This window comes from Argopecten irradians, chromosome 14 (assembly GCF_041381155.1).
Source record: "Argopecten irradians isolate NY chromosome 14, Ai_NY, whole genome shotgun sequence".
Classification (NCBI taxonomy): domain Eukaryota; kingdom Metazoa; phylum Mollusca; class Bivalvia; order Pectinida; family Pectinidae; genus Argopecten; species Argopecten irradians.
Genome location: NC_091147.1, coordinates 14,584,655 through 14,600,493, shown reverse-complemented (window position 1 = coordinate 14,600,493; position 15,839 = coordinate 14,584,655). Strand labels below are relative to the sequence as shown.

The window sequence follows — 15,839 nt, the reverse complement described above, 5'->3', positions numbered from 1 at the left end:
AATAGATATTCTGATTTTAGTACTATATCATTAAAACACACTGCCATAGGCACTGAACAACATATTCCACTAAATAGCATTGACTGTCAACGGGCTAATTCTTGTCCAAACAAGAATTCGGCAAGTTGTAAAAAAAAAAAAAAAAAAAAAAAAAAAAAAACTCACTTGATATTTATATTTCTGTTTACGGTACTGTAAACCGAAGTGGGATTTTACCTAGTTTGTATACTGTGACCCAAACTAACATAAAAATTTGAGTAATACGTCAGCAAAAGTTTGCAATATATTCGAAACTAGTCAGGATAGAAAAAAAATCATCGATTTGTTCCCCGAAAGCCCTATGTAATAATGACACCCTTGATACTATACCCATTGTTTCCCTACGGGGCCCCTATTTGGTACCACTGGTACACCCCTACGCGAGGCAGAAAATCACACCTGGTTTGTCGAAACATGATGGTCTGTCTTCATTGGGCGGAGTGAAAATTTTATGAGGAAACGATTGCTTTACTATTAGATTTAAAACCGACAGTTTGCTTAGTTTGTTAGAGTGTTGTTCTCGCTTTGTACCATGTGTAAATTTTAGATTTCACCAATACTGGTTATAATGTAAGCTAGTATAATATTGTTGAATGCCACTGTTTCCAAGCAAGAGATACGTATGTTATCAGAACCGTTCAGGCATCTGAAAATAAGGGGTAATGACCAAAACTGAAAACAAGGTGCAATTTGACAACACAGAGCGATAGATGGATTCTTCACTGCAGTGTCAGTTATAATTGATTACTTCCGCACCAAATTACACAATTGATGTGCTTTGCAGCAAGATCTTTGTCCCCAACTTGTACGTAAACGCTGAACATTCTTTGTTTTATAGTTTTCTTAGTCATTCTGTTAAAGGACCTTAGAAATACAATTACTTTAAAATAAACTCGGAATAAAAATGTTCGCCCGATATATGTTCTAATGTATGTTGAAACTTCTGTTTCGATTGTTGTATTTCAATGTGTGTAATACGTCCAATAAAACCTTTTGAAACTGTGCTGTTATCTAGATACTAAATTGATATTTTTCTCCTTATAATATTATAAGTGAATATAAGATCATACTTGTCGCTATTTGATAACACATTGTTGGGAGACGTCTGAAATGACCTTAATTGTTGACATGGCATTCATAGAACAATATGATATATTCGTAATATTTTTTCCTGTATTACCACCACATGGTTCATTTGTGTACTTTAATATTGTGTCATACGCATGACTTCTTGTCACTCACGTTTTTGTGGCTGTTGGAAACAAAGACCTATTCCACGTCAGTCTTTGACAGAGTGACTGTTGTCTGCATCGTGGGCGGTAGGCTGTTAAGACCGCTTGTCATCACCAAGGGGAAATTGTCAACGAAAGCTCTGCGTAATATTATCTCTACACACTTACATGTAACTGTAGCGCTATCCCAGAAGTGTGTGAAGATAGACGTTCAGAATTTCTAGTTAATGATGATATTGGCACAGCGTTAACGGTGCATCCTCGATACTCCAGGGGTTACTTTCACTGATGTTATATCCACCCCTGGCCTATCTCATAGTAAAATTGAAGACAGCCCAGGAGAAAAATCTGAACCAATCACAAGACTGCAAAGATTTCCTTTGAAGACTACAGAGAGAGCGACGACCAAATTCAAAGCCACACAGTTAACCAGAGTGTACCGTTTTACGGCTCATTTGATAAACATCTAATGACTAAATTACCTGTTCTGTTGCCTTCAGTTTTACTATGAGATAGTGCATGGTTGGATATAACTTCATTGATAGTAACCCCTGGAGTATTGATAATGTTATCGGTGTTGTTTCTCCCATCTCTCAAGCATGTTCTTTGTAATGGTAGTCATGTATCCTTATTCGTTTTAGGTTAAATTTGGGTCATTTGTCCTTCATTAACATGTGTTGTAAAATTTAATGGAACAGCACATCTTTACTGAATTTTTCTTTAAAAAGCAATGCAAAGTTTGTGCCGTTGATTACACTTTTTTCGGGATAATCTACCATCGGAATGCCGTCAGCATCTCAAAACACCGAGATCATAGCATTTCCAGCTAATAGAACAGTATCTGGCTTTTGGCGAAGATGAAACGGTGTTTCTAATATTTAGCCTATTGTGTGGCCTTCTGGGGTTAAGTAATAGACCCAGGTTTCATCTGTTACAGCAAAGAACTGAAGATATTTAGGCTCGAGGATCTATCTCGGAATGGTTCGGATCAGCAGGGAACAATGTGCTTCAGATCAACTGTCAAAAGTTTTGTACCCAACGGGCTGAAAATTTTCTCATTGCAAGATCTCCTGTCAGAATGGGGCGTACCTTTTTGGAAAATGCAATGTATACCGGCTATTTATCTTTCTGTAACTTGTCTGCCAGTCATGACAATACTATTGACCATTTATGGTATTGGAACGATGACAAGCTTCAAGGACTGGGGTCATCACTAAAGCTCTGTCTGTCGCGCTTAGATTACCCCATTTATCGTTATACTGTAGGATATGAAGAGGCATAATTCGCTTATGTTAATACCATATCAAGATGTGCTTTCTTAGGTGTGTAAAAAGTTATATGCAAAATATTGGATCAGTGCTGTTTCACGGATTTTATCCATTCTGCAAAAGTTACTTGCCGTGCTTAATTCCAAATACTACATATACCATATAAAGTTCATAATTTCCTTCAATATATCTGACATTGAAAACTGTATCATAGTCTTAAAAAGTATTGATTTTGTGTTAAGCGTCTACACAAATTGCTATCCTTGGATTATAGGTCATTATAGCTTGTGTTTTGAGTGTCCCGATAGGTATATATCAAACAAATGTTAAATCTAAAACAATTTGATTAAACTCTCCTCCTCAAATAATGCCCGTCCTCTCTAGAAGTTAAACCAGATTTCCAGATTATAATGCTTCCTGCCGTATTGATTTTTAACAGTCACTACAGAAAAATGAAAACTGGCTTTATATGGCCCATGTATAATGTCCCTTTTTATTGCTTGACTCACTCTCTTTGTATTACGGATCCAGTTAATGACTAGATATTCTAGTTCTACTGATATGATGCAAAGCGCCTGTTGAAAATTTGGATTTTCCTATGATGATGTCACCTGGGGTAGTCATTCTGTATTTCCGGTAAAGTTTCTTCTTGCACGTGGTTCGTGCTTAAGCATTCTATGTCCTATTGTTATGTGATATCCCAGGAAGTAAGAAGGATGCGCGGTTGAGACTCTGGGGTCATTCCTCTTACATAGTACAGCTTCTCCTTCTTCTTCTTTCCCCCCTCCTTTTTTTTGCAGACAATCAAACTATTTTATGATTTAATTCCATTACTTAGATAAATATTTAATTTATAAACCTTGGTTTTTCTGGCCCTAGGCCAACTCTCAGGAACATTCCGTAAATTTAAGGACTCCCCTTACTTAAAATTCTCCATAGGAAAGCATAACAGATTTTAAGGAAGTCTCCTTAACTTAAGATGTTTTCCTTAATTTTTATAATGCTTTTCTACGTGGAAATTAAGAGTTCTTTCAAGTTAAGAAATGTTCATGAAACTGGGCCCAGTCTTCTCCGAAACAATCACTATTAAACGCAATGCATTATCCTTTGTAACTGGCCTATATAAGATGACATTTTCAACTCAATTCGTTGCTCCCTGTCCAAGAGTAAAGCATGGATCCTCAAATTGTTCACCACGCAATCCATTACACAATGATAAGTGACACAAGAAGGGTTCAGTACTTTAAGCAATGTATCATCCATTGGCACAGTTTCATGAACATTCTTTAACTTTAAGGAATCCCTTAACTTAAAATTTTCCATAGGGAAGTATTACGGAAGTTAAGGAAAACTCCTTAAGTTAAGGTTTTCCTTAAAATCTAGAATGCTGTCCAATGGGACATTTTAAGTTATGGGATTCCTTAAAGTTAAGCAATGTTCATAAAACTGGGACCTTGTCATCTACTCGAAGGTGTCGTTAAAAAAGGTTAATCTGTTATGAGATTTTGGAAAGAAAGGAGTCAATTGTATTAGAGAAGAAAGAAAAAATTAAGATTCCAAAATTAGCCGTCATTACGCTCAAATGTAATTCGGACAACAGGTGAAATGCAATTCTACCAGTTAGCATGGCGATGACAAGAGAAGATAACTCTGTTTGATTTTATTTGACGTCCTATATATATTTATTAACGAAACAGTTATGATTTATTGTAACTGTGATTCCTATTCCATTCAATTGGAAATCCAATCTTCGTATCGACTACACTCCGGGAATTCTCTAAACCATTTCATTGAAAGCCTCCCAGAAATAAATATTGATAGCTGTTGGGTGCCCAATGTGGCCAGAGAATGGATAAATCAAGTGTTACGTTGACATGTGTGTTCCCAAAACATCGCCATTAGCGTGATGTCAAAACCCCTTCTGACGCGATTTTGGCCCGAACTATATAATAGGTTTGACCTGGTGTCTTGTCGGCGGATTCTCAGGAAGTCTCCTTTCGGTTCCCATGGGATCTTCTCCGGAACCAAATGGAAGGGGATCTGTTTCATGGGACCTGTTTACCAGTTGAAACCAAGAAGACTGTCGTCATTATCCAATAATATGTGGACGGGTTTGCTTTAATTTCTATCTTGGACGGGTCAGAGATGAAAGTCTGATAGATGTTGTTAACATTCCCCCTATAGGTCCTCGTGCAGTTGTGATCAGAGTAAAAACCGGCGTTGGTCGATTTTATATTTACATTGGTCAGTTTATGGTCAATATTTGGTCCCTTCCGAGCGGCTGGACACTTGGAGAAGTTGATCAGAATCAATTACTGTCAGTGCTTTCTACGGTACGCACTGTAAAATGTTGTTATGTGTTCGTTATATTGTCACAATATGTCAACTTGATAGACTTCGTGCTGCAGATTTGTTTTCGTATTAGGTTTAATACTTTTGGATGTTAGATGTATAGGCACCGTGCTGCTGGTGGTGGCGTATTGTTATCCCATGTGTGATATGTTGTATGCCTTTGTGGCACACACAAGGGAACCTAGACTGTGCAGTCAGAATCGTTTCTCATCTTTCAAAAAAAAAAAAAAAAAAAAAACCAAACAAAATCGCAATGAGAAGTTAGACCGTAGCCAAATGCGGCTTAATGGTCCTAGAATAATTCATATCACGTTCAATACCGCGAATAATGATTTTCGGGTGCCAAATGTTCGCGATGTTTCATGAGAGAGCTCAATTTCAAATATTTCGCGAATAATTATCAAAAAATTTATATAAATGCACAATTGTCAAAAAATAAGTATTCGCAAATATGTTTAAAATAACGTAGATGCGAATTGCTGTATGGAGAAAATAAAATGGTTGATAATAATCGACTTTTCTGCTAATTAAGTTATTGCGGTACTAAGGACAATTTCTTTCTGCTTATTTAAAGCTGAGTGCCATGTTAAGTTAGCCATAAAATATGTTTTGGCACGGTTATTATTACCTATTATTTGGTTTTTATTCTCTAGTTATTGCATAAAAATTGACGGCATAGCCAGGTCGAGGTTTTTGAATACTAGACGGTCCAACGCTACCGTCTAGAACTGTGATAATTATGTTGCTTTCCACACACGACCCCTCACGTTATATGCCATGGAATCACCATTTAACTGTGACCTCACAATTTTATTACCGTCATATTACCAAAATTGAGATACTCAGATATCGCGATATCACATGGCTATGATACCACTATGTCATATCTGTCACATCACACAAGTCTGTCCACAGTTTGTCTTAGTTGTCAGGTATACGGACTTTGACGTTGTTTGTTTGTTTGCTTTTAATAATTACTATCCTATTAACAACTAGGGGCAATTAAACGGATGTTATCAGGTTTAAGAAAGATGAGCAAAGCCGGAGTATCCGGAGAAAACCGCCGAACAGCGTCAAGTACCTTACAACTGCCTCACATGTGATTCAAATAACGGCAAAGAGTTGGATGGTTTGTAGTAATATGCTGCCACCGCGGTCCCCATTGTGTATGAACTACTAAGAACCTTAAGTTTGTAATGTCACTTCTATTGTGATGTTTGTCTTTCTAGTGCAATTACGTTGCAGTCTCTCTATTGATGTACAGCCTAGCGTTCTCCGGCGAACTACACGTGTGCTGCGAGTCGCACGGTGAGTCAGCTAGCTAGATAGGACAAATACATTAAGATATAGATATATAAAAGCTGTGTCGCTAAAGCTTCACGGTAAATACAGACTCGTTATAGCACTCTGGTCCTGTAATGGCATCAGCCTACAGCACCTAGCGGAGGGCAAGTCATGTAAGACAATCGGCCATCTGCAAACTAATAGAGGCTAGGTTAGTGCCTCCTGTATAATGGTACTGGCCAAACAACTTTTATTTTGTAGACATTGTCCCCCTGGTATGTCCTGTTTTTATTATGATGTTGGTGTAATGGTTTATGGTATCTTCTACAGGCTGCGCGATCGCCTATTGGCGAAATTGCTTCATAACTGATGAAAACTGATAAATAGAACTTATGAGGCGAGATCAAAGATGTGTTTCCAATGAAAATATGTTTTCATTCCATTCTATATGATCTTAAGGATATGGTGTCCTTATCTTGACAATATTCGTTATTTTGTTAATTGAACTTCATTTTAAACTGAACAACGGTAATATTCACAATACACGGAACGCATTTTATTTGCCTGGAAAATAACTTTGCGATTATGCAATTAAGACATATGTAAGTATACAATACAAGACTGAAATAACATATTTTACAAGAAATAAAATCCGAAGATGCTAATTGGTTGGTTGGTCTGACGTTATAACAGCTATTTTCTTTTAAGTTCTGTTTTGCCGTATACAATGAGTTAAGTGCGTGCATGCCTGTATGATAAGGAAAGTTGTGATAAATTCCTGTTGTGTCTCCTTGTGATAGTTTGACTCTTATATCCTTTTTATAGTAGTTTCTCATCGACTCCACAATAAAGAGGATTCTTAAATGCATGATATTCTGAGAAAACAAACAGAGGAACATATGAAACAGCTTTACGTTTCAATAATAAACAAAACCGTTTAGAAGTTCAAAATCAATAATTGTACAAAAAGGAGTTTGAAAACGAAGCACATTTCCGACTACTTCAATATTCGAGAATAACTTTATTTCTAAAGTGTGTAAGAGAAGATGTATAGGATTATATAGAATAAATTTAACTTGACTACATAAATCGAGTAGCAGAGGACTCGACCTACTATTACCAGATACGTAAATATTGTAGACAATGTCTTAAGTATAAAATTACCATTTGCTATGATTAATCTATCATCTACCAGGCCACAAAATGACTCACTGGAAGTCGCGAGCTACCAGTCGCCATGGTAACTATACATTTCATCTATTAAACAATAGTAATTGAATATTTAATAAACCGTACTGCTGAAAATGTGTGAAATGGTGAGCGACACCATCCCCGCTTCCATTTCTCGTAATCTAATTGTCGATGACGTTTGTTCAGCTGAAATCGAAATCACGAACATTTACCAACCAGAGGGATGTATGTTAAGTGCAGAAATAGACATTCTCCAGTGATTTGTAGGTTGTTTATTCTAGTATTTAGAGATATGAATCACTTCTCAAGTCATCAACTCCCATAAATAAATGATATGAATTAGAAAAAAAATACATAAAATAAAAAAAATGAAAAGAAAAAATAATATGAAAAAACCAATGTAATATAAAAAATAATATGAAATAAAAATGATATGAAATAAAAAAACCAATATAAATTGGAAAAGGAAAAAGGAAAATAAGAATTAAAGTGGTTTATCTAAGTTCGTGGACAAACTGATTCAGAAACTATTAATAGAATATGAATTCCACTTACATTAGTAAAGGAAAAACGAGGGATGGCGGTATGTGAGACATTTTTTATACTTTTAAAATTAATTAAACGTGAATAATAAAATAAATATATGATTAGCAATCTTTATGTATTAATTTAAATCGTGTTATGATATATTTAGCTGTCCAACATATGCCTGAATTATCATCGTCGTAGCTGTCGAAATCTAATGTAATACTTGTATGCTTCTCCATTATTTCAGCACAATTGCTTCCATGGTTTACTTCATTCATTCCTGAAATTTCATTATGGACTAGTCTAGTCTTTAGTTTAGAAGACGTTGCCGTGTTAGCAATAATAAGAACAATCTTCATTAAATGATTGTTGCCTCTCAATTATGACTTGTAACAAACAATGTATTCTAAATGCTTAAAACCTTGCACTATCAGCTCAATATTGAAATGAAATTTTATACCTCGCTTGTTGCATTTTGCATATGGCAGATTACATTAAACGAAATAACTCATTTAATATTAATAAAAAAAAAATTGAATGAAAAATATTGCCATCCAATTCTACACATGCAATTAACTTTGTATTTACACTGGTTATACTGGATATATACGACTGACCCTTTACTTCTATATAGCTTCAAAACTTCTATAAAGCAATTCTCTACAAAGACAAAATCTGTATATTTTGTCGTTGAATGACTACCTTGATAATACTTTAATTAACCAAAGCTGGTAAAGCATGTCATTGAGTTCGGATAAGAATGTAGTCACGCGTCGGTTATTGTATTATCTAATAATACTTATCGTACTCAAGATACACTTGTCTGGAGAATATCACATGTGTAACTATACAGAAAGTTCCGCAAACTGATATCGAGCTGGTTACCATGATTGCTTGTACTTTGCCCGAGGCGAAATCCATCACTATTTGATAATTATTTCTCGTCTGTATGGAATTATCAACCCTCAGGCTAAAAAATGACAGCTTTTTATATTTTTCAGATATTGGTAGACCAAAATACACCAGCCCAATTTAGATACGTGGATGGGAGCTAACCTTTTGTTTGATAGAAAGTTCTATACCCAGTGGTGAAAAAGAAATATAAAGTCTCTGAATCTGAACTCAGTAACACCATATCTTTCACTTGATAGGCAGATTAATATAGAAAAAAGCGAATAATTTCTTAGAGTTATATTACCATATAATAATTTGAACGCAGCGATTTTGGAAACAGTTTTATTCCACATCATGTAATCATTTTCTCAAATATAGACTTGACAGTCAATAGAAAAAATTGTGGTACTTCACCACAAGTTCTCCATATCTAGGTCACGAGTTCTTGAAGCAGAGGTTGTTAGGTACATCCCGCCGGTAAGGGGTACTCTGGCTTTTCTCGACTATCACAAACATAATTAATCTTACAATAATTGTAAGTAGATATCGATGCCAAATTTAACTTCAGAATCCTCTTACAAATTGAAAAGCACTATATGCTGACAGCATTGCATTGTATATATAAAGAGTAGAGGCGTAATGACATAGGCTTTAACATCAAATCGTCCTAATTATTAAATTATAAATATTAGTTCCACAGACCAATCGGAATTAACAGTTTTGAACCAAACTTTTGGAGTTTTTCCTTTTTTTCTTCGGAATAAAATCGCACCGAGTTTGTTTGTATTTACAGTTTTACTTCAAATGTATGGGGTTTTCTTCATCTATAGTGGATCACTTCATATCATGAAGACTAACTCTTTATCTTCCTCGCTAGGTAATCTTTTTATTTCTTCAAGTCCAACTTTTGAAGCGTTTTTCGTTTTCTGGAGAAATTTGAACAAAAGGATTGAACAAATTGAACTTTTTGAAAAAGAGTCCAGTTGGCACCGTTATAATGTAAGGGAAGGCTCTTTTTGTTCTTCTCCGGATCGATTTCACTGCAGTTGATATGCTGCGCCTATATGTGAGTACCATGGACTGGCGCCTATTTTTCAAGAAAATATCAGTATCACTTACCATTTAGATCTAGGTTGACGCGGTAGTGAATGATGTTTGGAGAATTCAGCTTTAGATTTTCCAATTGAAGGCGTCTTCAATGTACTTCATACATAAGTTTGTATTACTTTGCATATCCACATCACGGGGCTTGGCACGGATCCCAAAACTGTCAAAGTTTGTGTGTAGTAGACATAAAAAGTAAACTGTAAGATATATTTACATGATATAGATAATGAGTCAAGCACTTGCCATATTAGTGCTGCCTGGCCACACCTCAATAAATTAATTGCATATGTTACACTCATTTCTATTGGATAGATCTTTGATGTTATTTTTATATTGACTGAAAAAATATATGTCAAGTATTATGATGTCATACATACAGAACGTTTCCGCTGGTCATTTTAAAAGCGACACAGTCATTGGCAAAAACTCAATTATGGATAGGATATCAACGCGCCTCAAGTCCATTTATTTTATTATAAAAGAAAGTAAAATCAAGAAAATTAATGCCTCATTAGTACCTGATTGAGTAATCTGAATTAAATTATAAGCATTATTCTCAATATCTTTTGGGCTGATTTTATAACCTCAAAAGATATTGAGAATACAACTTTAATATCTGGAGTTGGAGTGATACATTGTAATGAGGGATAAACGAAACGAAGGAAATAGGAAAAAAAAGAGTCGTAACATTTTAAAGGAGATTAAATTTAATCAATATTGTTATACATAGTAAATTGTGCAGGTTATCATTGTTATGTAATGTGTTTACGTAGACGTGTGTGTCATTATATAAGGATGTGATTCTGAATGTGGTCGAATTTTCTTTTCTTTCTATGTCGTTTGAGATTGATGTGCATTTTGTATTATTTCTATGGCTCTTTATATATAGAGGACAAAGAAATAATACTACGCTAGAAAAAAATATAAATATAAAAATAAAAAAAATAAATAAGTAAAAAAAATACAATTTTTTTTATTGAGTACAATGTATATCATACAGTTATAATAAAATATTTTTACATAAAATAAAATACCTCTTAGAAATGACATAATCAATGATATTTCCACGTGCTGTGGAGCCATACTGAATGACCTTCGTACGTCATCTCCGTTGCCTTAGTCAGAGCAAGCCGTCTACAAAGTACATCTTGCAAAAACACCAGTAAGATAAACGTTACATCCCGGGGGAGGTACTGGTCTGAGGTTATTAACACAGAGGTCTGTTTCAACAAGACTTAGATATATTGTCAATATTTCTCTCGTCCGTACGTGAACACCGATGTAGCACGGGTGATTATTTTTGCATCGTTAAGGGATAAATACCTAGACCCAATACTATATCATAGTTTATTTGTCTGGCGCTCTAAGTTAACAGGTATATTTTCTTTCTTGTAGTAAAGAGGGTTAAATTAACATTTCTTATATATATGACATTTTCATGTCAACATGTGTGGAAAGCATTATAACATGTTTATGGTTTAAATAGCCGTGTGTGTCTAAATCTCCATGCGATATTAGATCACATATTATCATGACTGTGACAAAATAGATTGATCTTTATATTAACTTTGACAAGTCACGACTATAAACTGTAATTAGTTGCCTAATTAGGAATTAGATTGTACAAGAGAATGAGTGAGTGTTTTATTAGGTTAACGTCCTATTAACAATCAGGGTCATTTAAAGATGCTCCACTGCCGACAGAGAAAACACGATCCTCATCATTTGAACAATAATTGGTGTTTAATAGTGTATATATATATCTAATTAACTAAAAAAGCAATATAAAATTATTTATTTTTATTTTGGTACATACGCAATCAGTAGTACATTCCATATAGGACATAGTGCTACGGATTTTTTTCGGGATGCAATTAATCATTTTTAATACTTTTATCTCTAAGTAAAATTAGAAGCTCAAACTTTTCAAAGCTGATAATGGTGTAAAGTAAGTCACTTTTGCAACTGACGAAAAATACTAAAAGGTCTGCTCCTGTTGTTAATAGAGAAAAAATACCATTTGTGGAGCCTCTTTAAGGACTGTCTACCGTGTATGAGACATGTTGCGTGTATCTGACGCGAGTGAATGTTTGAAAGGCTGAGGTATATCCGGAGTGTATCTGTTCGTGAGTGCCATTTATAGTGCTATCTCACCGAACACACACACAACAATAATTTCTATGCCATTGAAGATTACGATATGTCATATTCATGTTATGATACATGTACCATTATGCTTCATATCATTTTTTTCATAGGTTTAGACTAATTAAGCAATAAACTGTTACCAGATTGGACATACAGTTGATATGAAGCCCATCCGGAAGGAAGATAAATAGAATGGCGCCCGTTAGGGCGCCATGAATATTTATCTTTCGGACGGATGGGCTTCATATCAACTGTATGTCCAATCTGGTAACAGTTTATTACTTATATTTCCATTACGATCATTCAAATTCAAAACTATACATGTATATCTTTTGAATTTCCCGCTTGCGCTAGTGTTGACGTCACCAAGTTCAATAAACGGAACAGCCATAGCATCAGATTCTGAATATAGTTCAACACAAAACGGTTTGAAACAAGCTAACAAATGAAAATTATGCGATAATATTTTTTATACATGTTATTTTGTCAATACGATAATACCATTAGATTTCATAGACCGCACAACTTTAAAACCACTTTTAAAAATATTTGACCGTTATGTATAGGCGTAAGTATACAGTGTATACATTCTCAGTGACGCAGCGGAAACGTCAAATATTCATACGCTTGACCAGATTGGAGTTCATAGCCAGATATTGCCCATCTGGTTTAACATAAATTAAACGGGAAACTGAAAGTAGAATGGAAATATGTCTATATATGCTATTGAAGATAATATGTCATATTTGTATTATGCTATCATTATGCTACATATTTATTTTTTACAGGTTAAGGCAATGTCGATGTTCCACTGAAGATTATGAAATGTCATATTCATGTTATGTTATCATTATGCTACATATGTATTTTATATTTTACTGTTTGGATAATGCCTATACAATTGAAGATTGTATGTCTTATTTATGTTATGTTATCATTATGCTTCATATTTATGTAATGCTATCATTATGCTACATATTTGTTTTACAGGTTTAGGCAATTTCGATGTTCCATTGAAGATTATGAAATGTCATATTCATGTTATGTTATCATTATACTACATATGTATTTTATGTTTTACAGGTTTGGATAATGTCGATATTCTATGGAAGCTAATGTGTGCCTACATGGTATTGGGATTTATTGGGTTTTGCCTTATTTTCTTCTGCCTAGATAGAATCGGTGCCAAGGTGGACCCAGAGAAGACATGTATAGGGGTAGGTAGTAATCTATCAAAGTAATATTCAAGATTGATATGTAGTTTACTGGCGCTTTCCTCTTAAATATAAAAGTTAGGAGAATGGTAAAAAGTATAGGTATAAGTATTGATCTTGTTTGCTATGGCTAGAAAGGAGATCACGACATGTCACCTGTGTTAAAACATACACTAAAGCATATGTACTGTATATATCAGTATTTAAACAACATGCTTTAGCAGCTACCTTGCTATGACCTAAAAAGTCCTATTTTAACAGACAGATTTTTGTTAAAGACCTCTTGCCATGAAGGTCTTTAGTATATTTTTAACATTTCAAAAGAAGAAAAGCTTACATCACACTACATTGATACATTTGTATATTTTTATAACAAGATGACATACAGGTATCTTCGCCCAATACTAAACGGAAGGCAAGATATAAAGACCGTATATAATATCCGATTGCCTATCATATAATTATTTAAAATAAATTTAATGTCTGAAACTTCTTAATTTACCATAATTTCAGAATATCATAATATCGTTATGTACAATTAGGCGTTTTGAGGAGTTATAATTGATAATAGTGAAAGCGCATAGAATGTATACCAATGAGTTTGGTAACGTAACTTGAATTATTGATTGAATGGTGCATCAAGGTTTATTTGCTAAAGCTGCTTAAAGCAATTTTGCGATGATTGTGTCGAGTTTTTGCACCATTCTAGGTGTATGAACAAAATAATTGTCCAACAAGAAGGTCGGATATAATATGAAAAAAAATCATTTTACATGTCTATAACGCATAGATAACAAATTTTACATTTCATTTGCAGCTATTATTTCGTGACATGACCGTTTTAACAAAGAAAATTAATTAAACCATGTGCAATCACCTCTTTATGTCGAAATGTCGAATATTCTTATAACGAAAACTGATTAATGTTTTATTTATAGATTAAGTAGTGTATTGATGCCTATATATTATGCCCTATTAGAACAAAACAACGCCATTGACCTTGAACTCGGTATGACTGGATTTACCAATGAGATCATCCTATTTCGTGTTTAGAGTTGTTAAACTATTTTGGTGTTTATTCAAGGTTTTCTGTTTAGTAAAACATCGATTAGTGTTCGTTCCTTACAGCGTCAAACACTTGCTGAAATTGATCTGACAATCAGATCTGCATCTGTAGAATACAGATAAGTAGCAATACATCATAGGTATATCTAATGATATATAAACAAGCATAGATTGCTGTAGATAAGGCATATAGCAAATATATTCAAATATATATTCTTTATTATATAAGCTGACAAATTCATTCAACAACACGGACAAACATATGTGATACTTTATAAACATTAACAAAAACTCATACTTTTATTTTTCACGTTTTCTTTTCGTATTTATATGAAAATATGTCTAAGAAATCACTTATTAATTCGTTGTTACACTATATAAATGAGTGTGCACTGAGGTTGCAGAACAGTGCTGCTATCCCTGGCATAAATGTGTGTACTCATTTTACTGCATAGTAGACGGTAATATCCTGAGTTTTGGCAATACTGCTAAACTTCATTAGGAGTTTCTTGGCTTTGCAAAATTGAATCAAATACATTGTAAGTCTTGAAAGCAAAAATGCGTTCTTTTTGTTTGGACTGCCTATTATCCCCTTCAAAGATACTTGTCTGTACTGTACAATTTGACGAATACAGCGAATCTCCCTTAGCGACCTTTGTATAAACACAACATGCTTATAACATAAAAGACTACTTTTCTAGGATATTCTAGGATATAAAATTACCAATCTCTACATGACTCAACGTGTGTATATAGAACACCTAATTATAAAAGTCATTTTTGTCTTCATAATATGTTTAATATTGTTCAATAAGTCTGCAATATCGTTGTAACGGGGCCGCGGTGGTCGAGTGGTTAAGATGTCTCGACACAATCCCTCCACCTCTGGATCGTGAGTTCGAATCCAATGTGGAGCAGTTGCCAGGTATTGACCGCTGGTCGGTGTTTTTTTCTCCTGGTACTCTTTCCTGCCAACAAACCTGGCACGTCCTTACATGATCCTGGCTGTCAATAGGACGTTAAGCTGATAAAACAAAAACATCGTTGTACCGATATCCACCTAGACACTTTCTCTTCTGACGATCATGACTGTCATCCAAACGACTTTTCTATACTCCATTGTTCAGTGGTATACGAACTAGAATTATTACCATTTAGCCGTTTATTTTCGCGGGCGCAGCGATGATATTGTCGCGGTTTCTCCAGATATTGCTGTGATCGCGAAAATCATATCCGCAAAATTTGAGAAATGGATAAATTATATATATATACTTATTATAAAATCGCTAAATTCTAAAACTTAAAAAAAATGCAAAAATGTTGACTCGCGAATAGAGCGGGCTATACAGTAAATATAAGATCCGTATGGATCTGTGGTTGTACGCGGGTAAATGTAGTCACATCGATTTCGTAATTTGGTTCCGTTCCCCCAGCCTGACATTCACTATGTCAACGTGACATTACAGTTCCATTAAAATCATTAGCTCTTTGGGAAAATTGGACATTTTGACATGGTG

The 15,839-nt window shown here is 34.5% G+C and overlaps 1 protein-coding gene across 1 annotated transcript in view; it reads left to right on the top strand.

Annotated features, from left to right (window-relative positions):
* LOC138307545 (protein unc-93 homolog A-like) overlaps positions 1 to 15,839 on the top strand; it is a 42,439-nt gene that overhangs the window by 15,577 nt on the left and 11,023 nt on the right. Inside the window, exon 2 of the mRNA XM_069248347.1 lies at positions 13,127 to 13,260. Coding sequence (XP_069104448.1) covers positions 13,127 to 13,260 — 134 coding nt within the window. The remainder of the gene's footprint in view (positions 1 to 13,126; positions 13,261 to 15,839) is intronic.